The sequence below is a fragment of the Bufo bufo genome, chromosome 5, assembly GCF_905171765.1.
Source record: "Bufo bufo chromosome 5, aBufBuf1.1, whole genome shotgun sequence".
Classification (NCBI taxonomy): domain Eukaryota; kingdom Metazoa; phylum Chordata; class Amphibia; order Anura; family Bufonidae; genus Bufo; species Bufo bufo.
In genome coordinates, this window is record NC_053393.1 from 515817974 (window position 1) to 515843920 (window position 25947).

Sequence of the window (25947 nt, forward strand, 5' to 3'; positions counted from 1 at the left end):
TCTTCACCATTACATCCACCACCCATGGGTTTTCACCCGGTTTTAGGCCTCATACACACAGCACACATTAGCAGGTGGAGTCCTGATGGCTCCATACTACAGGGCACTCGGCACTCTACATGCCACCACATGGTGCCTCTGTATGGCACCGTATTACAGAGACGTTTTTCCCTTCAAGCAAAGCTAAAGATGGAAAAGAACTCCGTGATAAGGCATCAGACAAAATAAACTGCTATGGGTACCTTTATGTTCCCGGTCTCTAAATCTGTAATGGGACCTCTCCTTTATAATACTAATATCTGCTAATGTGGGAGAGTGGCGCCCTGAGCCGGTACTTATGGAGTCATTTATCAAACTGGTGTAAAGTCGAACTTGCTCAGTTGTCCATAGCAACCAATCAGATTCCACCTTTCATTTTCCAAAGGAGCTGTGAAAAATAAAAGATGGAATCTGATTGGTCGCTATGGGCAACTAGGCCAGTTCTACTGTACACCAGTTTGATAAATGACTCCATAAGTACCGGCTCAGGGCGCCACTCTCCCACATTAGCAGATATTAGTATTATAAAGGAGAGGTCCCATTACAGATTTAGAGACCGGGAACATACAGGGGTAAAATATTGATGACCTAGCCTCAGGATAGTTTGAAGTTTGCAAATTAAGGTATAAGTTTATTGTATGACATGACATCACAGTTCACCGCTCCACTCTGCAACAAGATGCGGTCACATGATGCCCTGCATTATTTCCCTTTGCCACGTCATGTACGTCGCTACGTGACTCCCGATATCCTCCCTCCCGTTTGGTATCCGCTGGATAGGTCAACAGTCTTTGAGCGGTGGGGGGTTCCAACACCCGGGACCTCCACCGACCAGCTGTTTGAGAAGGAAGTGATGTCACGTTCATCGATTACATGACCTAGGTGTAGCTCAGCCCCGTAGAAGTAAATAGGGCTGAGCTGCGATACTAAGCACAGCCGCTATACAATGTACGGTGCTGTGCTTGGTGAGCAAGGAGAAGGCCGCAGCACTCACAGGAGGATAGGTGATCAGTAAGAAAGTCTAGGAAAAACACTTTTACACCGTCACACAGCCTATGTTTCCAAGACCTGAGTATGAGGCCTCTTGCAAACGAACGGCAGGTCCGAAATACACGGGCACCAGCCCGTGTGCTCTCCGCATCACGGATGCGGACCCATTCACTTGAATGGGTCCGCAATTACGGAGTTGTGGAACGGAAGCATGGATCGAAAAACCCACGGAAGCACTACGGAGTGCTTCCGTGGTGTTTCTGTCCGTGCCTCCGCACCGCAGAAAAATAGAACTTGCTCACGTTGAATGGGTCTCGATCCGTCCCGGCCTCTGCACGGACGTTGCCCGTGCATTGGAGACTGAAAATTGCGGTCCCCAATGCACGGAACGGATGCACAACGTTCGTGTGCAAGAGGCCTGATGGTGTGAATTAACCCTTAGGCCTCCTTCACGCATAAATTTGGTTTGGGATTTTTGTTAGCCAAAAGGCTGCTTTTTTTATGTTACATGGATTTTTCATGGTGTTTTTATGGCGTTTTTGTTGCATTTCTGTGGCGTTATTCGCAAATAGTGTGTCTTAGTACATCTTTTTTTCTGTGGCTTATTTTGCACGCTTTGTGTTTTTAAACAGGAATGTATGTTCCCCCCTCTGATATCATTTCTTTTGTAGATCTCTATGAAAAGATAGCCATAGTAGGAAAAGAAAGTCACAAAAACACAACATACATATTTCAAGCAGGGGCAAAAAAAACAATGGATGTCTGCTGTTCAAAAATACCAGCGCAAACCAATCTTCCCTTTCTTGTCACGCCCATTTCCTCATAGATTGTAAGCTCTTGCGAGCAGGGCCCTCACTCCTAGTGCTTCAATTGTATATTAGCCTGTAATGCTGTGAGGTTGGGAAGCTCTGCGGAATATGGTGGCGCTATACAGATGAAGATTATTATTATTATTTCCAGCGAATGAACCAAAAAACACCATAGTCAGAGCTGGCAGGCTTAACATCTGGTGGCGGCATAAAAAAAATATATAATAATAAAAATGCATCAAAAATCACTGGAGAAAACAATATGAAATAGGAATACTTTTTTTGTTGCCCATAGCAACCAATCACAGCAAAGCTTACAATTCGAATTGTGCTGTTGTGAACTGAAAGCTGCACTGTGATTGGTTGCGAGGGGCATCAAAGACAGTTTACCTTTTAGACAGTTTCATAAGGCCTCATGCACACGAACGTAGCAGGTCCGTGCCTGTATTGCGGCCCGCAAGCTCAAACGCAAATTCACTTGAATGGGTCTGAAATCTGGAAGATACGGTGCGGCACGGAACAGAGGCATGGATCGGAAGCCCATGGAAGCACTACGGAGCGCATGCACTACTTTTTTGCGGTGCGGACTCTGGGAATGCGGATTGCGGACCCCATTCAAGTGAATGGGTCTGCATCCGCAGACGGCGGGCAAACGGCTGGTGCCCGTACATTGCCGACTGCAATGGCTGGCACACATGTCGTGTGCATCAGGCCTAACTGTGCCCCTAAGTGGGCAACCAGCCCAAAAAATAACTGCCATTCTTGCCCATAGCGACCAGCCACTGCACAGCTTTCATTTCGCATTCTGCTCTTCAGAAAATGAAAGCTGCGCTGTGATTGGTTGTTACGGGCAGCAATCCAATTTATAAATCCACCACATTACTAGGGAAGCACTTACTAATTACGGCTACATGCACACGACCGTTGTGTGTTTTGCGGTCTGCAAATTGCGGATTCGCAAAACACGGATGGCGTCCGTGTGCGTTCCGCAATTTGTGGAACGGCACGGACAGCCTTTAATACAACTGCCTATTCTTGTCCGCAAAGCGCGGACAAGAATAGGACATGTTATTTTTTTTTTTTTGCGAGGCCACAGAACGGAGCAATGGATGCGGACAGCACACGGAGTGCTGTCCGCATCTTTTGCGGCCCCATTGAAGTGAATGGGTCTGCATCCGAGCCGCCAAAACTGCAGCTCGGATGCGGACCGAAACAATGGCCGTGTGCATGAGGCCTAATAGTGATAGAAAACAACCTCCACTGGAGTTCTCTTATAATACCCAGGGCATTTTAAAGGGGGTCTTGGGGAGAAATATCTGCTCATGTGCTAGGGTATGTTCACACATGGCAAAAAAAAGCACATACATAATTGGCAACTGTCCCAAATTTGGCATGAAATTTTGTGCTGTCCCGGGCCGAGAACAGGTGGGGCTACCACAAACCCCACCCATAATTGGGTGTTCCCATGGGTGGAGCTTACATGCCTCGATTTTACCAATTGAAACGTTGGTAAGTATGCACATATGAAGGTACCGCTAGCATTTGTCTGTGAAATATTTTCGTCAGTTGGTGCTATAAGAAGATATGGTCAAGGGAAGACTATGCCCGTTTTGGACTGGGGTTCCTGGGGCCCACCAGAGGAAATTATTCTTGAGGCCCAGCCCCTATAGCATGAATAAAGTTCAATGGGTTTTGAATCATACAAAAAGACCTTTGAGGAAAGTGATCGGCTCCAAAGGCAACCAAATGGGTTTTCTTTCTCCTGGATCCTTACGTTCCATTATGGTATCAGAACCTGGGCCCACTGGAGGATCCTCTGGATCTCTGGAGGGCCAGTCCGACACACGACTAGGTGCCCCCCAGGTCCACAATTCAGAGCAATGACATCAAGGAACCAGACAAAATCACCTCACAGGCCAATCTCTCCTACAAGGTGCTGCATGAAAACAAGCAATACCAACCACTGATGGCCAGTTCGCAGTGTTCGCCAGCGAACACATGCGGGCTGCCTTCTTGACTCACAAGTCCGGCGATGCACAGGTAAGCCCTTACCTGTGCCGGGAGCTGGTCTGAAACAAATGCGGTCACCGGGAGCAGGCAGTTCCGAGAACAGCCCGGTGAAGGCCCCCGGCGACTGCCTGCTCCCGGTGACTGCATTTGATTTCAGACCGTCTCGCGGCACAGGCACAGGTAAGGGCTTGCCTGTGCATCGCCGGACTTGTGAGTCAAGATGCCAGCCTGCATGTGTTCGCCGGCGAACACTGCGAACTGGCCATCACTGGTACCAACCCTTCCACGGGTGGCATCCTTGATGTTCATACATGAAATACGGACCCAATTTATAGAGGTAAATTGGAGCACTACATGTATTCAGTTACCTTACCTTCATTTACATAAATCAGGATACAACCCCTGTACAGTAGACAGACGCGGGGTTGTCGGGGCATGCTGACTGCTCCGCCACAGCTTCATTAGGCAACTGCATGAATAGCAATTCCCCAATATAACGTATCTTGAATTATACATTTAAAGGGCATCTATCAGCAGATTTGTACCTATGACACCGGCTGACCTGTTACATGTGCACTTGGGAGCTGAAGGCATCTGTGTTGGTCCCATGTTCATATGTGCTCGCATTGCCTTCAGCTGCCAAGCGCACGTGCAACAGGTCAGCCAATTTCATAGGTACAAATCTGCCGACAGATGCCCTTTAAGAAGCAGGAGCATATAAATCATTTGGAATTTACGTACTAGCTAAGGCACTCGCTCGGCTAAAGTAAGCTTCTAACAGATACCCTTTGCGCAATTGTTATTTATGCAATAGTCTAATATATTACTTAGGTGACAACATGCAGGCACCGTCGTACTGTCTGGGCGCCTCTCCATTCCACTTCGATAATAATCAGAAAAGCAAAAAAAAAAACTCAACACACCAACTACAAATGCACAAAAATGCAAAGGATTGTGGGCACTAAATGCAATTTTTTTTCCAGCAGTAAAAAATAAATAAGTAAAATAAAAATAAACAACCCAAAAAAAAAAAAACAATAACTACACTCCTCCACCAAAAAACATTAGAGTAGTCACCCAGCTTTCCCGCAGACTTTGCCTGGGCCTAAACCTGCGCTATTGTGAAACAAATGCACATTGCACTCCCCCCTCCCTGCTTCCATCTGTGCAAGTGTCAGTCTCGACTGCAGTCCTGGAATTCCATTCGGGAATCACTGTTTTGACGCTGTCGTGCAAAGCATCTAAACAAAAAAATGGGGGAAAATAAAATAAAAAAAATAAAAAAAATAAAAAAAATAAAAGAAGGAGAGGATAAAATGAAAGTGCTCTTACCTCATCAGATTCCTCGCTGCCATAGAGGTACATTGCCGTAGTCCCCCTAGCCAATAAACTAGGAAGTCAGCACTTCCATGAGGCGACAGACAAAGAGTTTTTGTTGTGGTACAGCTGGAATACGGAGATGTCTCTTTCCCACGCTCAGAGCTCTCTCCCAATATATACTGGTTATATATATATATATTGTACGTCTGGAGGGCAATGTCAGGCTGCAGTCAGCACAGTGCAACAGGCTGCGGAGGGCTCAGGGAAGCATTGCCTGGGAAGTGCATATCCGTTACTGAGGGATGGGAGGATTTACTTTAGGAAAATAGTGCAGGGTTCTGGTAAATGAAGGTGGTCACATGTTCTAGGGGGGACCAGTTCATTGGCTGCTCATGGACTGCTGGAACTTTCACAGACTACTTGGAAGTCTTCCTCTCTTTTTTTTTTTTTTCCAGAGTGATGATAAACTCCAGTAACTAGGAACTACATGGATACCTTATTAGCAGCGAAGCTACCAGAGGGGGGTCACCAGACGAAATGTAACTCCCCAGAGTGGCATTACCACTTCTGCACCCTGCAACAGTTTTTATTGGTTAACCTCATGTCATCTAATGCATTCATTCCAAGTCCTTCACAATGTGCATTCCTATTTCTATGTAACTGTTATATTCAAATGTAATGTGCCTGGTTCACCAGCAGGTGGCAGCAAACACGGCAGAGCTTTAGTTAGCTAGAATGGAACCTTCCATTCCATTCTACCCCCCCCCCCCTTTTCCCCACTGTGGAGGAGTGGGCGAGTCCCACTTTCTGTAGGAAGGGTGGGGACTAGTTAGAGTCAGTTCCAGCTTACCCCCAGCTAGGGGAACGGTGTGCAGAGGCCACGTCTCTGCTGGACGTGTCTACTCCAGACAGAGCACCCTAAGCTCTGCTGGCCATGGAGGCGAAAGCTTAAAGGGGTTATCCAAGTTATATTTATTGATGACCTATCCTCAGGATAGGTCATCAATATCAGATCGGCGGGGGTCCGATACCCGGCACCCCCTCCGATCAGCTGTTTGAAGAGAAGGCATGTGCGGTGTCAGCGCTGCCTCCTCTTCACTGTTTACCTTCTAGCCGTTGCATCTGCAGTGGTGAGCAGGTGTAATTACACCCAAGCCGTCCCATTCATTTCAATAGGAAGGCTTGGGTGTAATTACACCTGCTCACCACTGCAGATGCAACGGCTAGAAGGTAAACAGTGAAGAGGAGGCAGCGCTGACACCGCACATGCCTTCTCTTCAAACAGCTGATCGGAGGGGGTGCCGGGTGTCGGACCCCCGCCGATCTGATATTGATGACCTATCCTGAGGATAGGTCATCAATAAATATAACTTGGATAACCCCTTTAAAGCCTCAGAAACCAGGAGTTTCTGGCCTGGCATAACTTAAGAGTTAAGACTACAAAGAGAAGTGCAGCATACAAGAAGAAGCAAAGTTATTCAGCCAGCCTGTCAGTACTGCAGAGCCAGAGAGCAACAGATGTAGCAGAGTTGAGTTTGCCTGCCAGAGTTTTAATGCCAAAGCCTGCTGGGACCAAGAAAAGTTGTAAGATTGTGTCTGATGAAAGTTTATCAAAGTAAAGCTGCTATTCAACTTCATCACAAGGTCTGGATTCAATTATTTCTTCACTTTCCTCAACTATTCCCCCCTGTTTGTCTGCTTCAGGGTCCAGCCGTATCCAGGTAGGAGCACCGTGACACTCACTTACAATAGAAGGGAAATTTTAGCCACCCTATACCACTCGGCCATTGTTACCCCTGGGTACCACCACCAATTACAAAACGGGCCCTGGCCGTTTCCGCTGCGTTGCAGATATATTAGGGAATCATACTAGATGCAGCATACCGAAAAGAAGTAATAGAAAATAAGTTTCCCTCAATCCCATAAAGAAAATATAGAGCCAGACCCACATGGGAAGGGCTCATCCACACGGCCGTTGTTCAGCTGTTCCGTGCATTGGGGGCTGGAATTTGCGGTCTCCAATGCACCGGCACCATCCGCGAGGCTGCCGTGATGGATCCAGACCCATTGAACTTGAATGGGTCTGTGATCTGTCCGCATCGCAAAAAAATAGAACATGTTCTATTTTTTCTGGTGCGGAGGCAACCCCACAGAAGCACTACGGAGTGATCCGTTCCGCACCAATTGGATTGCGGACCCATTCAAGTGAATGGGTCCGCAGACGTGATGTGGGGTGCACACGACCGGTGTGCATGAGCCCGAACAGTTGAATCCCCTGACAGGCCCCTCGGCAAGGATGGGCCCCCGGCATCCCATCCCTTGCACAAGTGGCACATGGCACTGTAGACTGACGGCGCTATATATGAATAGCATACCTCCCAACTTTTTGGACGGTCAAAGAGGGACACTTATGGTTCATTGTGTGAAATATACATTTTTCCTTCATATCTATACAGTTCAGTAAAAAAAAATTTACATAATAGTGCAAAAATTATCTGAATATAGAAATTTCTAACAATCCCAATTACATCAAATAATAAAATAACATACAAGGCGAGCTCTAATATACAGAGAGGACCAGACAAGCACTTTCTGGATCAATATTGTAAATGCAGAATTGAAATCTATACCTCAGACCAAAAAGAGGGACATTTAAGGAGCAAAGCGGGACAGAGGAACTTGGGTGAAAAGTAGGGACTGTCCCTCCAAAAAAGAGGGACGCTTGGGAGTTCTGGAATAGGCAGGCAGCCTTCAGCACCTCAACCTGCCTATGTTTCCATATAAGAAAATCCGACAGGACAGCCAGTATCTTCTTTCCCTAAGGACCCGCCTTCTCGAAGTTGCTGCAGGAACCCAATAATCAATCATCTTGAGTGTCTTTAGGGCCCTTTCACACTTGCGTTATTGTCTTCCGGCATAGAGTTCCGTCGTCGGGGCTCTATGCCGGAAGAATCCTGATCAGGATTATCCTAATGCATTCTGAATGGAGAGAAATCCGTTCAGGATGCATCAGGATGTCTTCAGTTCCGGAACGGAACGTTTTTTGGCCGGAGAAAATACCGCAGCATGCTGCGCTTTTTGCTCCGGCCAAAAATCCGGAACACTTGCCGCAAGGCCGGATCCGGAATTAATGCCCATTGAAAGGCATTGATCCGGATCCGGCCTTAAGCTAAACGTCGTTTCGGCGCATTGCCGCATCCGACATTTAGCTTTTTCAGAGTGGTTACCATGGCTGCCGGGACGCTAAAGTCCTGACAGCCATGGTAAGTGTAGTGGGGAGCAGGGGAGCAGTGTACTTACCGTCCGTGCGGCTCCCCGGGCGCTCCAGAGTGACGTCAGGGCGCCCCAAGCTCATGGATCATGTGATCACATGGATCACGTCATCCATGCGCATGGGGCGCTCTGACGTCATTCTGGAGCGCCCGGGGAGCCGCACGGACTGTAAGTATACCGCTCCCCCGCTCCCCACTACTACTATGGCAACCAGGACTTTAATAGCGTCCTGGGTGCCATAGTAACGCTGAACGCATTTGGAATCCGTCTTCAAATGCTTTCAGTACACTTGCGTTTTTCCGGATCCGGAGTGTAATTCCGGCAAGTGGAGTACACGCCGGATCCGGACAACGCAAGTGTGAAAGAGGCCTAAACCAGACAAAGTGGACAAGCACAACTAAAGTCATACAGGGTGCTGCCTACCTCCCCAATCAAGGATGAACAAAAAATGGAAAAACAGGGATAGAGGTATGAAATGGGGGCACTCCTTAATACTTAGCGAATTAATGTATGTTTTATTATGCATTAATGTCTGCTCAAATTCATGTTTTTGCATAATAAAAATACATTCATTTGCTAAGTATTGAGGAGTGCTTCTGTTTTGTACCTCCGATCTTGAGCGTCTTGCTGCCGCCTGCCGTTGTGTAAGATAGTATTCGCAGGTAGCCAGACACGGGGCCCCCAGAATGACACTACAGCCAATTATAGCTGTCTATAGTTTGTCTATGGAGGTGATGGTACAGACAGTCAAAAAATAGTCTCTCTGTGTAATCCCCTGCAAATCACTATCCCGCCTAAAAGACAGCATTCTCAATGATCGCACATTTCAAGTAATCATGGGAACAAACACCAGCTCCAAAATGAAGCTAAAGAACGGACTACCACGAGGGTCAGTTGTAACGGGGTTCCAAAGGTGCACTCGGTCTCCCATTAGCCGCAGACCTGCTGCTTAGCTTCTGGAGCGAGGATCTGTGTTTGACCTCGTTCCCAGGGCGGCTTTGCTAGCTGGGAGGTCCCCTGCTCCTAAGTCTGCCTTGAGTGCCGAGCTGATCACTCGGTGCTCGACTGGTTGGTCTGTCGGTCATGTGACGCTGGCCACGTCACATGACTCTCACTCCCCACTATAAATACAGGCAGCCTGCTGGCCACAGGTTGCCTGTTAATTTAGGTTCCACCTGTGATTTTGTGTTTCCTGGCGTACTTACCTCCTGCTGAATTCCTGACGATCCTCTGCCTGCTCCTTGTGTACTTTGCTGCTCTCCTGGTATTCTGACCCCGGCCTCCTCCTGACGATCCTCTGCTGACTCCTTTGGTACTTCACGTCTCTCCTGGTATTTATGACCCCGGCTTCTCCTGACTATTCTCTGCTTGCTACATTTGTACTTTGTAGCGTTCCTGGTATTGACTCGGTCCGTTCACGTTCTGTTGTTTGTCTGTCTGTCATCCCTGCACTTAGTTCAAGCTAGGGATTGCCGTCCAGTTGTCCCCTGTCATTAGGACTCGCGAGGCAAGTAGGCAAGGCCAGGGGTAAGGGTGGAGCGCAGTGGTCACTTCCCTTCCCCCTGTGTGTGTGTGTACGCGACCGTTACATCAGCGCTTGCACCATTGCTCTTTAGCCTGTACATCGCGGCTATACCTCAAACTAGATCGAGGAAGTTTGGATACGCCAACAAGTGGGTACTGGCAACAAGAAGCACATCAATGGAAACGACTGAAGAAATCCAAACAGCCGACCTAAAAGTGCTTTTAAAAAATGGAGACTCCAACCAAATGCCACTAAAACGGAGGTAACCTGTTTCCACCTTAATAATAAATTAGCTAACAGAGAACTTAATATACAATTTGAAAACACCTCTCTAAAGCACAACCAAACACCTAAATACCTAGGTGTAACCCTAAATAGAACCCTGTCCTACAAGGAACACCTAACAAAAACAGCTGAGAAGCTAAAAACAAGAAACAATATCATCCAAAAGCTGTGAGGAACAACCTGGGGAGCATCGGCCTCCACTCTGCGCTCCTCCTCAGGGTCTTGTATTCTCTGCTGCTGAATACTGCGCCCCAGTACAAAAAATAGACACCCAACTGAACAACACTATGCACATGATATCAGGGACTGGCAAATCAACCCCCGCGTACTGGCTGCCAAAATTTCACCTGAGGAGAAAAAATGCTCTAAAGAGAGAATATAAAAAGATAATGGACAACAGAAACCTGCCGGTACACATGGACATAGAAGATTGTGGCAGACTCCAATCCCGTAAACCACCTACCAAAACAGCAAAAATGATCACGGAGGAAGGGTACAACCTCACCAATGCATGGATCCAAGTACATAACATGCATCACAACAACATGCCCATGCCATGCATTACTCAAACTCCGCCGGGTTTTCGACCTGCCACGCAAAACATGGTCCACGCTAAACAGGATCAGAAGCGAGCATGGGAGGTACGCATACCTCCTACACAAATGGGGCAAACAAACATCCCCACTCTGTGATTGCGGAAATAACTAGACTATAAAACACATCATAGAAGAATGTCCGACAGGGTTCTACGATGGCAGCCCAGAAGATTTCCTGATGGCAACCACTGAAGCGATTGAATATATAGACAAATTGGATGTTCGTCTATAAACGGACAAAGCCTGCTCTGTCCCACCCTGCCACACCTACATATTCACTCTGCTTCATTATTGTTATCTCACTTTGCTAAGTGTTGAGTTTATGCATGTGTATATGCCCATGGATGCGCTTAGGGCTCTTTCACACTTGCGGCAGGACGGATCCGACATGCTGTTCACAATGTCGGATCCGTCCTGCCGCTATTTCGCCGTGCCGCCGGACCGCCGCTCCGTCCACCATTGACTATAATGGGGACGGGGGCGGAGCTCCGGGGCAGCACGGCGCATGTCCGACTTTTTAGTCCGGCGGCTTTCGCCGTGCACTGCCATGCTGCGCCGGAGATCCATCCCCGTCCCCATTATAGTCAATGGTGGACAGAGCGGCGGTCCGGCGGCACGGCGAAATAGCGGCAGGACGGATCCGACATTGTGAACAGCATGCCGCAAGTGTGAAAGAGCCCTTATGCATTTTTATGTGTTGCTATTTTAGTGTCTATGCCATACGATAAATAAATAGGGAATTTTCTTGCAGCAGGAGCATCTTTGTAAATTACCGTACATTAGGGATTCCCTAAAATTCTAACAAGAATACCCACAACTTTTACAATCACAAAATACACAATATTTTGAGCTCTACTTAATTATGCCCCAACCTGCCTAGAAGTGCCCCTTTTATGCAAATCTGAATGCAGCACTCCTCCTTGGGCTTCCATTCTATAAATTGAGCTATACCTTAAAGGGGTTGTCTTGCCTAGGAGCCCAAAAAGAAAAAAATTGTATTTGCTGTCCACAGTCCCACCGCTCCAGCGCCACGACTCCCTTCCCTTCACGACCCTGTTGGACCGCTGGCTTGGTCCTGTGACTGCTGTATCCAATCACTGACCTTAGTGGTCTCATGTGCTAGGAATTCATGTCACTGGACAGGTGATTGGCCAGACGGCTTCTAGGTCGGTCAACCCCTTTAAGGGGTCTTCCACTTGGAACAATCCCTTTTTGTTAAGAGGGTCCTCAATATTCAAGTGACCACTAATATGACTTTTTACTGACATAAACATAGGGGGTTTTAGCTAAACAGCTGGCTTATATTAATTACTACATGTACCTAAAATGGTGCATTAAAAAATAGAACTTGTCCTGCAAAAAATAAGACCTCATACAAGTACATTGATGAAAAAAATCATAGCTATTGGAATGCGATTTAAAAAAAAATGTCCGTGGTCACTAAGGGGTTAAGCTGATTGATCCAGATTGTCCTAGTGATAGAAAGTGTTCAATTCTCCTACAGCACCACTGCAAGGGGAAACTAAGCATTACACCGATGTCATCAAAATCATTAGACATACACATAAATCACAGGGAGTCATAGCAAAACCCAAATTTAGAGGTCTAATAAATGTACTTTTTTATTTAACAAAGTTAATGGGGGTCATTTATCAAACTGGTGTAAAGTAGAACTGGCTTAGTTGCCCATGGAAACCAATCAGATTCCTCCTTTCATTTTGGACAGCTACTTTGGAAAATGAAAGGAGGAATCTGATTGGTTGCTATGGGAAACTAAACTAGTTGTACTTTATACCAGTTTGATCTGTGCCGATTTAAAAAAAAAATTGATAACTGTATATATATATATATATATATATATATATATATATATATATATACAGTGTGACACAGTGAGAGGTCTGGGAAAACAGGTATTTTCCTCCCAGCATGTGCTGCTGGCCTGATTTACAGCCAGGCGAGGTCAAATACCGGACCGGATTTTAAATGCTGTTCCGAGTTTTGGCAGCACATGGCTGTCCTTAAATAGGCAGCTGTGCTCAGAAGCCATGTCGCTGTGTTGGGATCTGGGAGCCTTGTGTCTGGAAGAAGGCTTGCTACCTGTTTGGCGCATGGTGTGAATTACCACCAACACCGCAAGGTGACTTTTTTTGCTTGAATATGACTGTTTATTTTGTCATTGCCTAAAGTGTAAATAAAATACTGAACTGTTTGATCCAAAGAACTTGTTGTTGCCTCTATACTGCGTCCGCTAATCATGTCTACCACAGCGAAACCCCATAATAGCAACCATTGAACTCAATGGGAGTAGTAAACATATGTATTCAGTGAGCTCACCCTAGTGGCCGCTGCAAGTAAACACTCTGACTGTGAGCCACATAGCAATCACCTGGTCTGTTTCTGTGGTAGGTATGTCACTAGTGGTGTTTTAGTCCTCGGGAAAACTGGCCATATACAAGGAAATTTCATGGTGGACAACGTCGAAGTGGGCTCCCCAAGCCCTTCTTATGGCCATCATCCAGGTACACAATGATCTGTCGGTCTCAGTGTTAAATAGGAGTACTTATGTATCTGGCTGGTGGCCATAGGTGCCCTTCTGGATTTACCTGTATAGCCCTTTTTCCAGATGGTAATACAGTTGAATACTGCAGAGGGGCATGGGTGCCCATGGCACCTTGCTATGATGTTTACCCTCATGGACCACAGGCCACTAAATGAGGCAGTGCACAAATGGCACAGAGACGCAGGCACAGGCTGGAGGAGCCGATCACAGGTGGCAGTATGGAACAGAACTCTGATTTATTTTTTCTTTAATCAGTCTCTTGGGAGCATGACCACAGAGGTCATTATTAGGGGCACTATATGGCATTTTTAATACTGGGGGCACTAAATAGGGTATTACTGGGGGCACATTTGGGGCATTATTACTGAGACCACAATAGAGGGAATTAATATTGTTGGAGGCACTATATGGGGCATTATTATTACTGGGGGTATTATAGGGGCATTATTTTTCCTGGGGGGCACTAAAGGAGACATTATTACCACTTGGGGCACTATTACTACTGGGGCCACTGTAGTGGGGCAATATTACTACTGCGGTCATTATAGGGAGCATTATTAAAAAATGGGGCATTATTTTGCAGTATACTGTATTAGTTGAAGGTATTGGAGAGGGACACAATATTGCCTGCAGGCAGGATCACACTGTTGGGATACCAGGATGGGGAGTTTGTGTTGAGAAGGAGGGAAAGATGATAGAAAAGTAGGAAATCTAAGATGTCTGTTTGGCAGAGATGTGACTAAAATAAGTTATCATGGCAGTCTGGGCCGGGTGGAGAAGATGAGTTAAGAGAACGTCTACATCAGAGGAAGCATCACTGGATGTAATAGGGATGCGACTAAAAGAAGTTATCATGGCCGTCTCATGTCTTCTTGGGCAGTATTTTGTGCTGCACTGTGGTATTTGGTTCTGTGCTGTTTGAGAAGGCACTGGTGCTCCTGTGAGCGCTGCGGTCTTCTCTGTACTCACCAAGCAGATTGCCGTACATTGTATAGTGGCTGTGCTCGGTATCGCACTCAGCCCCATTCACTTCTATGGGGCTGAGCTGCTCCTAGGCCACGTGACCAATGAACGTGACATCACTGGCTTAGGAAAAGCTGGAGAAGGCCGCGGCACTCATAGGAGCGCCACTGCCTTCTCGAACAGCTGATCGGCAGGGGGGCCGGGTGTCGGATCCTCACTAATCAGATACTGATGACCTATCCTGAGGAGCCTCCCTAGTTTTGAGATCAGCTGGTTTAATTTAACAAGGAAAAGGTGATAAGCTGCCACCGAACATCCTTGTGTCACTTATCTCTCAGGCAATGAAGGAGCAGATGCTGATCTTTGATGGTTGGGCTGTCCCACATCCATTAGAGCCGATCCTGCCAAAATTAGCAGAATCAAAGGATTGTGCAAGGCTGGAAAAAAAGTCTGCTGTAATTTCAGTAAACATCTTACATGTGATAGTGACAAGGGAGAAGTTTTGATAGGTGGGCTCTGGGTGCTGAATTCTGTGCCCCTTCAACTGAGATCGACTGTCCTCTAAAGTTAAAGATGATAGACTTCAATCTGTTAAGCTTCAGTTTCCGAGACAGCTGATCACAGCCGAAGAAGTACAACACTAAACTGAGCACTTCTGCCCTTTTATTTCATACAGCATTGGATTGAAGTTCCTTGACCCCTCCCCCTTTCAATTTTTGTTATGATTGCACATTTAGGACTTATCATGAAAGGGTGTATTAGGATTTCTGGTGGCTGTTGGTTCCAAGGTAAGCTACAAATTATCTTCTGCTAGACTGTATGGCCCCTGTTTTATAAGGGGTCCATTTTTGTGTCAGAGCTTTGGACCACCAGAGGATCCTCTTGTTCTCTGATGGGCCAGTCAAACCCTGATTTTGAAAGATTGGTGGGATCTCATTGCTTGGACATTACTGCTATGAAAATGCTCATAATAACTGGCACTCATGGGCGCTACCCTGGCCCAGGTGAGGATCAACATTTCACCATCTCCTATTTTTGACCCGTGTCTTGTCTATGAGGAGCACACTCTAGTTGGTGGGAGAAATTTGTTATGAGACACTTTTGTGGACTACTTTATCTGAGGGACATCCACAGGGTCTCCAGTAGGGTTTATATTTGAGGATCACAATTTTCAGGGGGATAGCTTCACTGATGGTCTAGATTCTATTTTAAACTTTATATTTGAGTTGGATATGGACATCCCCTCCTTCTCCGCACTTTTAGGCACTAAATTGTGACAACTTAAAGGCTATGGATACCTTTGAGGACATTTTTTATTATTGCATTGTACTCATTTTGACCTAAAAATAATTTTTTCAATTGGTCTTTATATAAAAAAAATGGCATCCCCTTTCTCGGTACAGCCTTGAAATTCTCTAGGATCAGGCTCTGTGCTTAAACTGTTTCTCGTCAGGTAGCTCAGCTGATGGCTCCTTATCTCTGATCTTCTGACCTCATAAACACTCATTTAAAGCTCAATTCTTATTTTACTGCTAAGACTATGGCTTAAATAAGTGTTTATGAGCTGTTAGTAGTTCAGAGATAAGAGATATACATACCATGCAGATAACAGGGTTAACTCCTTATGACAAAAACTGCTATTTTTATTTTTAATAAAGACCAATTGAAAAATTATTTTTTGGCCCAAAATGAGTAAAATGCAACTCTAAAAAAAAAATTGCTCCTAAAGGTGTTCATAGCCTTTAAAGACTATTTCACATAGAGAACTGTGAAATAGTAGCCAATTTTATTGTAATCTGTTATTGGACATATTTTGCCAGATCAGTAGGATTTGTAAGTGTGTGGCTAAAGTGCTGAGGCACCACTATCGTCAAAATTAAAAAGGGCCAAAACCTATTTTTTTCCCGTTCAGTTTTAGAGAAAAATCAGGAAAAAAAAAAGAATAGACAGAGAGTTCACATGTTATCTACCCTATGGCCAATGTCCTCGCACAATAGTATATCCCTTAAGGTGTTAATATTTTTGACCTTTGACTTGTAATGATGCTCTGTCTTCCTTGTCCTTGCTGTTGGCTATAGAAACTTAATTACACTAAAACAAGTTAGGAGCTTACAGTTATTCAATTACCTCTTTCACTTAGAAGAATTTAAGGTAAAGGCAGTTGTTAGAGGACTGTCTGTTTTGTAGGCTGATTTTTATCGTTGCTAAAGGGGACATACAACAATCAGCCATAATATTTAAACCTAACGTACCTGGTATAAAGGCCCCCATTGGAAAAACCAATTGTTCCATACTCTTTATGTTCTGTACTCTAGATAAATTCTCTCTAGTTATTCTTATAGCTGTAGAACTACAAAATTTATAGATCAGAAAACATATCATGTTGGTGGTTTTTCCATCCAGACCATGTGTGGTGCAAGAACCTGTTTCCCAATTTCTAATTTGTTAGATGCACAAAGGGACAGGTTTATTAAAGGGGTTTTCTGACAGATTTTTACTGATGACCTATTCTCTGCATAGGTCCTCAGTATCTGATCGGTGGGGGTCCGACACCCGGGACTCCAGCTGATAGGTCATCAGAAAACCCCTTTGAGCCTGTAGACTACGTGAACTTAGACAGGCGGCTTAGATGTGCTTCAGATTTGGCCTGGTGGCTCAGGCTGCATGATAAATCTAGAACAGGGTTAGACAATTATGTTTAGCTTTTTACCAACTATCGGTTATCTTTGTTTGAGATGGAGTTCTATGCCAGAATTGTGGCACAAAATGTTCTATATTAGACTACATTGCTTTCCCACAAAGTCACGTTCCTTATGCGTTAGGTCACATCCACTTGTGGGGCTCAGCGTAGGTAATTTCCCTAACCTACAAACCAAATTCCATCAAATTTAGCTACATTTAGACACAATCTACGCCAAAATTAAGGTGTACTTACATTAGTGAACGTGGACTAATGTATTCTATAGGGAGACACCATTTTGGTATCCCAGGAAAATGTAACATCTACACAACATTGGAGGTATATGAGCTGAGGAGTTTCTAACATATACTGTACCTCCCCGATGGATGTCTCCAAAATAGGCCACTATATAGGCATATAGAGTATATGATGCCCATAGGCCAGGGATGGCCAACCTACGGCTCTCCAGCTGTTGTAAAACTACAACTCCCACCGTGCCCTGCTGTAGGCTGATAGCCCTGCTGTAGGCCATGTGGGGATGCTGGGAATTGTAGTTTTGCAACAGTTGGAGAGACTCAGGATGGCCATCTGTAACACCCCAGACTTGTGTTACTACACGCCTCTACCCCGCTACTTTTAAGAGCTTTTATACTGTCATCTGATGTGATTTTACTTATGTTCCCCAGAAATGTGCATAAAAACTATGTTTAATGTAATTGTTCTTGTAATTTTCCAGGTTTACCAGCAGCTGGAAGCAACATATTGGCAGAGAGGTAGTCTTAATTTTATCGCAGTTCAGAGTGGAACAATCCTGTTCTATTCTGCCCCCCTTCTGAAGAGAAGTGGACTCTTCTGTCTTCCTGCAGCAAGGGAGGGAAAAACCAGTTACAGCCAGGTATCGTTTTTACCCCTGCATAGGGAAGACAGCAAGGACCTTGTCTCGGCTGAGACTTGGTCATATTCCTAGTCTGAGCACCTTCAGCCTCAGCTGGATGAAGAAGCAGAAAATTACAGACAACCTCCATAGTTCCAGGAAGAAAGCATCCCCTGAGAATCAATCTGAGAGATAAGTCCAGAGATCTAGGAGAAGCTATTCCCTTCTCAGCTAGTCTGTCTCCCACACAGCAGAGGTCACATTCAAAGCACTCATTCCTGCCAATCCTTGCCAAAACCTGCTGGGACCAAGAGTCCAAAGCTGTATACTGCTTGGATACAAGTTATGTCAAGTAAAGAAATGTTTGAACTTCATCTAGGGGTCTGGACATCATTTGTGCTGCAAAATTCCTCTATTACTCCTACTATCACTACACTCAAATTTATTGCAAGTGAGCCAGGAGTCCAGCCGTACCCAGGTAGGAGACACCGTTGACACAATTATCACTACCCTACAGAGACATTATAGGCCATTGCTCCACTTTGGCATTCCTAATCTGGGACGTGCGTTATAACGCCTTGGAAGGGCCCTGGGATAGTACCCTGCGCACGCTGCATTTGGCGTCACGACAGATACAGAACATTAACAACCCAGTTCTGGCCACTAGACATCCCTGCCATAGGCTCACTTTAAAGGAGTTTCTGGTACTTTTATATTGATCGCCGATCCCCAGGGTAGGCCATCAGTGTTGATCCGAAACCCAACACTGCTTGAACTGGTTACTGCAGTGGTGCTCCATTTGAAGCGAATACTGCAGTAACCGGCTCTATCGACAACACAATGGATGGAGCTACGTATTTCTGACATGACATCTGGCACCGGAGCTACTGCAGAACAGCTTTTCGTCTCTCGTGTAGGGTGTCAGATCCACACTGATCTGATATTGATCAATGAAGAAAATCACAGAAAGCTTCTTTAAAAACAAAATGTAACCGGATGCTTCCCTAGAGAATAGTGAAGTCAACTACACCAGTCCAGCGGATGTTGGATATTGATACATTAGCTTCAGAAATATCCAATAACCTCTTCCAGAATCGCAACATCTTTACTCCTATATCAATGATACTGACTCCTGTATTTGCTGGTGTTTCCTATTGTTGAAGCCATGTGAGACCTGGTTACAGACGGACAAGGGATTTCTTGCCTGCTTGCTCCTTACGTGGCACCTTCATTCCCAGAATGCCCAATGCAATGACACCTACAATTCCAGTGAAAAGAAACATTGACACTTTCTGTTCCAGAATAAAGACAGATTGAGACCTTGACTCCAAAAACAATGACAATGATGCCTTTAGTTCCTGCATAATAAAACACTGAAGCCATATTTGCTTACTCAATATCATTTTCTGAAATGTTACAGGATTTAACTTTTTGTAATCCTGCCCTCATGGCACTTCCCCATGACGACTGCCAAAGTGCCTTGATTAATGCCGTCATCAGATTAATGCCCTTAAAGGTCACTGAGTTTTCACAAAACTTTTGATATGTAATAGCGACCTGTCAGAATTTTTGATCTGTGGGTTCCTGAGTGCTGAGACGACCACTGATCTCTAGAATGAGGACAGAGAAGCGCTCACATAGCACTCCATCTCCTTCATGCAGATAAAGATGCAAGATGTACTCAACATAAAGTCTATGGGCCCGTCTTGATTCCGCCTCCTTCGGTGTAGAGAGAGTGCAATATGTGAGCTCTTCCCTCTCCTCATTCTATCCATCGGTGGGGGCTCTTAGCTGAAAGCTCAGTGACCCTGTAAAGAGGATGTCTGAGATTTTGATATTGGTGGCCAATTCTCAGGTGGGGCTCTGACTTCCGGTACCCCCACTGATCGGCTGTTTGAAGAGGCTCTGGTGAGCGCCACGGCCTCTTCCAAGGCCAGCGACGTCACGTTCATCTGTTACATGGTCTATGTGTAGCACAGTTCCATTCAAGGAAGGCGCTGTGGTTGGTAAGCTGGTGCTCGCTGTAGAACCGTGGCTTCCTCAAACAGCTGAGGATAGGTCATCAATATCAAAATTTTGGAAAACACCTTTAATAGTACCAAAAGCTCGCCCCCCAAAATTACTGCCAGCAAAGTAAACAACGAACAGCAGTATTCTCCAGACAGTCCCCTAAGGGCTCATTCACACGACCGTATGCATGGCTCTTCATCCATTCTGCAATTTTGCGGAAGGGGTGCGGACCCATTCATTTCAATGGGGCCGCAAAAGATGCGGAGAGCGCGCTGTGTGCTGTCCACATCTGCAGTTCCCTTCTGCGGCCCCGCAAAAATAATAGAGCATGTCCTAATCTTAAAGTCTGTATAAAACTGAGTCTGCTTGTATAGAACCTACCATTAGCCATTTGGCTCCAGGAGAAGTGTTTGGTGGGTTCAGCATGCATGTTGGTACTTGCATCCCTGGATCCGATGAAAGCTGTAATGGCACCGGACGGGGTTACAAGCAAAATGTACTTGGCTTGCATGCTGACCTGCATTCCCTGGATTTTATGTGGCTGTCATGGCCCATGAACAGGTAGGAACAAGAGTTAGGGACCACTCATGAGACAGCCTTGACGCGGTGAGTGGCTTACTATGCTTTGGCCAAAATATAAACCAATGTCTCATCCAGCATGGAGGGCAGAGTGCTGGATGTAGTGTGCGATCACATTTGCATTTTCCATGTCCTAATCTTGTCCGCAATTGTGGACAAGAATAGGCATTTTCTATTATAGTGGCGGCCATGGGCGATCCGCAAATTGCGGAACACACAGTGGCTGGTATCCGTGTTTTGCGGACCGCAAAACACTGCGGTCGTGTGAATCTAGCCTAAGGTGTGACACTGTAGACACTGGTTGGACAGTGGCAGAGTGCGCAGGGACACATGTCATTGGACAATAATAAGATCCAGTACTCAATTCATTCATATATTTCCAGGAAGAACAGCAGAGGAATAACCCAACACAGAGGTCCATGAAAAGATGCTCCAGAGTTTGGAGAATACAAGTATTCACTAAATCAGACACGTCAGGAGATCCAAAAGCTCTTATTTAAAGGGAATCTGTCATCAGTTTTAGGCCTAGTTCACATGAACGTATGGCTTTTATAGTTTTTTGAGGTCCGTTTTTCACGGATCCGTTGTACAGTATACAGTAATTACATAGAAAAAATTGGGCTGGGCATAACATTTTCAATAGATGGTTCAGCAAAAACGGAACGGATACGGAAGACATATGGATGCATTTCCGTATGTGTTCCATTTTTTTTGCGGACCCATTGACTTGAATGGAGCCACGGAACGTGATTTGCGGGCAATAATGGGACATGTTCTATCTTTCAACAGAACGGAAAAACGGAAATACGGAATGCTTATGGAACACATTCCGTTTTTAATGCGGAACCATTGAAATGAATGGTTCCGTATACGGAACACAAAAAAACGGCCCGTACACTCGCAAAAAAAACGATCGTGTGAACTAGGCCTTATGCTGCCCTCACTTTTAAGTCCTAACAGCTCCAGCACATGCCAATGAGTCCCCATATTCATGAGCTCACGGCTCTCCCGCCCACCAGCCTCTGATTGACAGTTTTTCCCTACGAATCAGCGTCAGGTGGGCGGGGAAAGCCAGGAGCTCATGAATATGGGGACTCATTGGCCTGTGCTGGAGCTGTTCAATACAATGAAAGAAAGTGCCCCAGCATTTGGAGACCTGACACTAGTTTAGCCCTTAATTAGGACACCATTAAACAGGTGACAGATTCCCTTTAAGTGGGGGGGCCCCCATTTAAATATTTTGTACTGGGGCCCAGTAATTTCATTGACTGAATTCCCTACTGTTTTTAGAAACAAGAGAAGAAGCAGAAGCCGCGTCTGTCCACTTCTCAGATTCTAAAGAACGCTTTTCATTCAGCCTCGGCGTTCCACTGCTCGCTATATTACAACCTGTATATAATTCCCGAACAGATACTATCCATGCCCGAGGAAATAGCTCTCGAATTAAGAATGCAAGAGACATCTACGCTGCAAGCTATAATCCACAGGAGACAGTCCTGCGCTCATCTTGCATCTCAAAAGCCCCTTTTTTGTATCGCACATTCTTCATTCTATACCCTGCATTTAATTTCTAGGACTAAAGCTGGAGGTATAATGACGAGCCTTACATGGTACTTCCAGCCTCCTCTGCCAAGCAGATATATCTATGGAAAGCTATGCTGCTATTCATTGCTAAAAATATAACTACAAGGCTGTGCGCACCTTCACATCCTATTCTTTATTGTCTTAATCTCTCCAAAATGAAAAAAATACACAACTTTGCAATTGAATCTCCTGTAATTATGTTTCTACAGCTCCTATGAGGACCTATGTGTATCCATGGTAACAGACAACAATTAACCCCTGTATAGTCTAAAGGCTGTATTACACAGACGATTGTTGGGAGGGACGCCTGCTCGCTAGCAGAGTTGACCGCTGCTATTACATGCAGTAATCTCCTCCACAGCATGGGGAGGAGCCATTGCTATTCCATCGCTCGTCCCCATGCTATATAGCGGTTTGTTGGCGGCAGATCAACATTAGACACCACTATCTGATGCCTGCAATCTATAATTTGTTAACATGTCAAAAGATTTGGACTGCCTGATCATCGATGGGCAATCGGCGGCAGTATTACACTGCCAGATGATTGCGAACGCTCATTAGCGATTATCTGCTGACAAATCGGGCAGATCAATACCGGCTTAATCCTGCAGTCAGAGTTCCTTCCCTTTGTCCCTTACTTTAGGTTAAAGGGAATGTATCATCAGCAAATGACCTATTGTTTAAACCACATTTTATTTTTAACATATTTCTGTATTTTTCATGATCTTGTTCTTTCTAATTTGCCATGTCAATATTTATATTTAAATAAAAAACATAAAATCCTGCAGTTTTTTCACTGGCCACTAAGCCTAATAATAGGCGCCACTTTGTGGTCCGTACAGATCGCTTTACTGCAGTTACCTGCTTATCTGTCATTCTAAACCTGCCTGTAATGATATCACCTGTGTGTATAGATAAGGCTACTTTTTGCGGATCCGTCATGGATCTGCAAAAAAAACGCTTCCGTTACAATAATACAACCGCATGCATCCGCCATGAACGGATCCGGTTGTCTTATGTCTTATATAGCCAAGACGGATCCGTCATGAACTCCATTTAAAGTCAATGGGGGACGGATCCGTTTTCTATTGGATCCATCTCACTCCGCATCCCAGGACGGATAGAAAAACGCTGCAGCCAACATTTTGGTGTCGGCCTCCAGAGCGGAATGGTGACTGATCGGAGGCAAACTGATGCATTCTGAGCGGATCCTTTTCCATTCAGAATGCATTAGGGCAAAACTGATCCGTTTTGGACCGCTTGTGAGAGCCCTGAACGGATCTCCGAAACAGAAAGCCAAAATGGGAGTGTGAAAGTAGCCTTAGACAGGATCCTCCATTCACAATAGGTGATTGTCAAAGCGTATCTATTCTTTCCTTGTACAATGACCTCTGCACTAGGGTCTCCTCCTGACCATTGTGTCTATGGCCCATGGGGCTGCCGTACCGCAGTTTTCTTACTGCTTTCTAAATGCTGTTCAGAACAACTCAGGCAAGATGGCCGCCCCCATCATCATGTTGATAGAATAAAAATCTGTAATCAGAAAATAAAAAACTGATTTAAAAAAAGATGTGTTACTATCTTGTTTTAACTGGTAGATAAAACATTTCCGACACATTTCCTTTAAGAAGAAGAGAAGTAAAGGACAGAGAAGAAGGAGTATGACTGAAGGATCAGACTCCAGACAGCATCTGTTACCATAGGTCTTTATTGGAACTGTAGAAGAAAACTGATGAGAAATTATTTATAATTGCCTATAGGAAAGATGCTTCATTTCCCAATTTAGATGCACTTGGACAATGAAAAAAATGCTAAACTAGACTAAATATAATACTAAAAATACTAAACATACTTTACCACTTCATGGGTTATTACTAAAAGGGTTAGTGTCATTTATTCTATGCACCGTGTATTCTAAATGGCTGAATATGGGCAAGCAAATAGCTAACATCTGGCAGCCTTCTGGTATAGTTGCCAGGGTGATATGCTCGGCTGTCTGGTTAGTTTTGTCTAGATTAGAGTTCAGTCTGGCTCAGGCTTTGGACAAAGCTACAGCTCGTGAGCCTGGCAGAAGCTGATATAAAGAAAAGAGATTTTTTTTTCTCCAAGAAAAACACCATTCCTGAAGAGAAGCTGCCAGAGCAAAAGCAATTGTGCTAGGAGAACTCTTGAGAGAAAGAGAATAGACATTTGCGGACAGTTTAGGATCACAAGAGACTGTACGTGATAGCAAAGGTAATGCTAGTTTATGGCTATAGACTTTGCTGCTTGTGGAGAGGGTATATGGCCTCCTGTGCCCACCACACTTATATAACAGATTGGCTATTGGCTTGAAGATCTGCACTTCGCAGTGGGAACTGCAGTACTGATTGTGAGAGTTTTGCATGCCTATGGTCAATTGGGAAAAAGCAAGCTCTGTGAAATACCTCAGAATTGTGCCTGATATATCCTTGTACTGCATCACCCATCATCTGTGTGAAAGAGACAGTTCTCTTATTATTACTAAGCTAGGCCTCCACCATCTGTTGGCCCCTGCATCGAACCTCCTGTCTTGCACTCTGCCAAGCACCCACCACGAAGGGCAGCCCAACTAGCACTAGGCAGGAGCCCCAGAAAGTCAGGGTGTGCCCCCAGGGAAGAACGGGTGAGTCCTCCATTCACTGAATGGATCCAGGCAGCACCACAGTGAGGACTGCCACTGTGAACCACTACTATCTATGCCACCACTACCACTACCAATCTCCTCCCAGCATTCCCTGGTGGTTCGAAGCAGATCTTCTGTTGGAAGATCTGCTTCTGCCATTTTGCATCCCATCCGCACAAAGTAGGCTTCAGTTTAGTTATGTTATATGCCATTTGACCAGCCTTGGGGAATTTATCATGAAGGGAATTCTAGAAGATTTTCTTAAATCTGTATTACCATAGTTTCTGCTAAATTTCTCTGGTGAGAACCTAATTAACATAGTTAACCACACCCATTTCCCCCACCCACTTTCAAAAGTAGGGGTAAAAAAAAAAGTGGGAAATGTTTGATGTGGTAAAAGTGGAACGATAAATTCCCCACACTGGCCAACCCTAACCCAACCCAGGTAGCACCTGCAGAATGGTATGAAGATTTTGGACATATGCGCATGTGCAAAGGTATGGCTCAGTAGAACAATCAGCACTAATTTTGTCATCAGAGAGACGTTGCTTAGTCATGGCTACCATTATAAACAGAAGAAATTGTGCTAGTGTGACCCTAGCCTAGGATACCAATTTGTGCTAAAGTACAAAAAAAAATGTAACAGAACAGATCTTCTTCTACAGAGGTGTGTTTCTTTTCAACAAATACTCAAGTAATGTTCTAAGTCACCTCCTGGTGTAAGACAAAAAACTGGCCACGTAAATGACATTTCATTTACGTGGCAGTTTTCATTTAGTGGGGAGTTCCATGAGGGAACATTGTTTGAAGTGTCCATCACTACTGGTTCTGTTTATTATTATTTTGTTACAGGTTTCCATAGTAAGAGTTATATGATACAAATTATACACTGAACTAATAAAACAGTACGCAGTAAGCGCCTAAGCTCCCCCTAGTGGTGACTACAAGCAGACTGAATTTTAATATCTAACATTGCCAAGGTTCTAAACGTATCCCTTATCCTAAGGATAGGGAATAAAAGTCACTCACACCCACTTCTTACATGAACATAGGAAGGGCAACACAGAGTTCTAGAAAGGTCTAAAATTATTGTATATTTTGACACATGCACGTATTTACTTAACAGGCATGTCAACAGAATGATCCACTTTAAATTTAAGGAGGTTTTCTGGGAGTAGAATACTGATGACCTTTTCTCGGAAT

General features: G+C 45.0%; 1 protein-coding gene across 2 annotated transcripts in view; it reads right to left on the reverse strand.

Annotated features, from left to right (window-relative positions):
- Positions 1–25947, reverse strand: part of CACNB2 (calcium voltage-gated channel auxiliary subunit beta 2) — a 363806-nt gene that overhangs the window by 148040 nt on the left and 189819 nt on the right. Inside the window, exon 1 of one of the 2 annotated variants that reach the window (XM_040434493.1) lies at positions 5181–5441. The exons of the other annotated variant lie outside the window; for it this stretch is intronic. Coding sequence (XP_040290427.1) covers positions 5181–5213 — 33 coding nt within the window. The 5' untranslated portion in view covers positions 5214–5441. Of the gene's footprint in view, positions 1–5180; positions 5442–25947 lie in introns of those variants that run through there. 2 annotated transcript variants of the gene reach the window in all.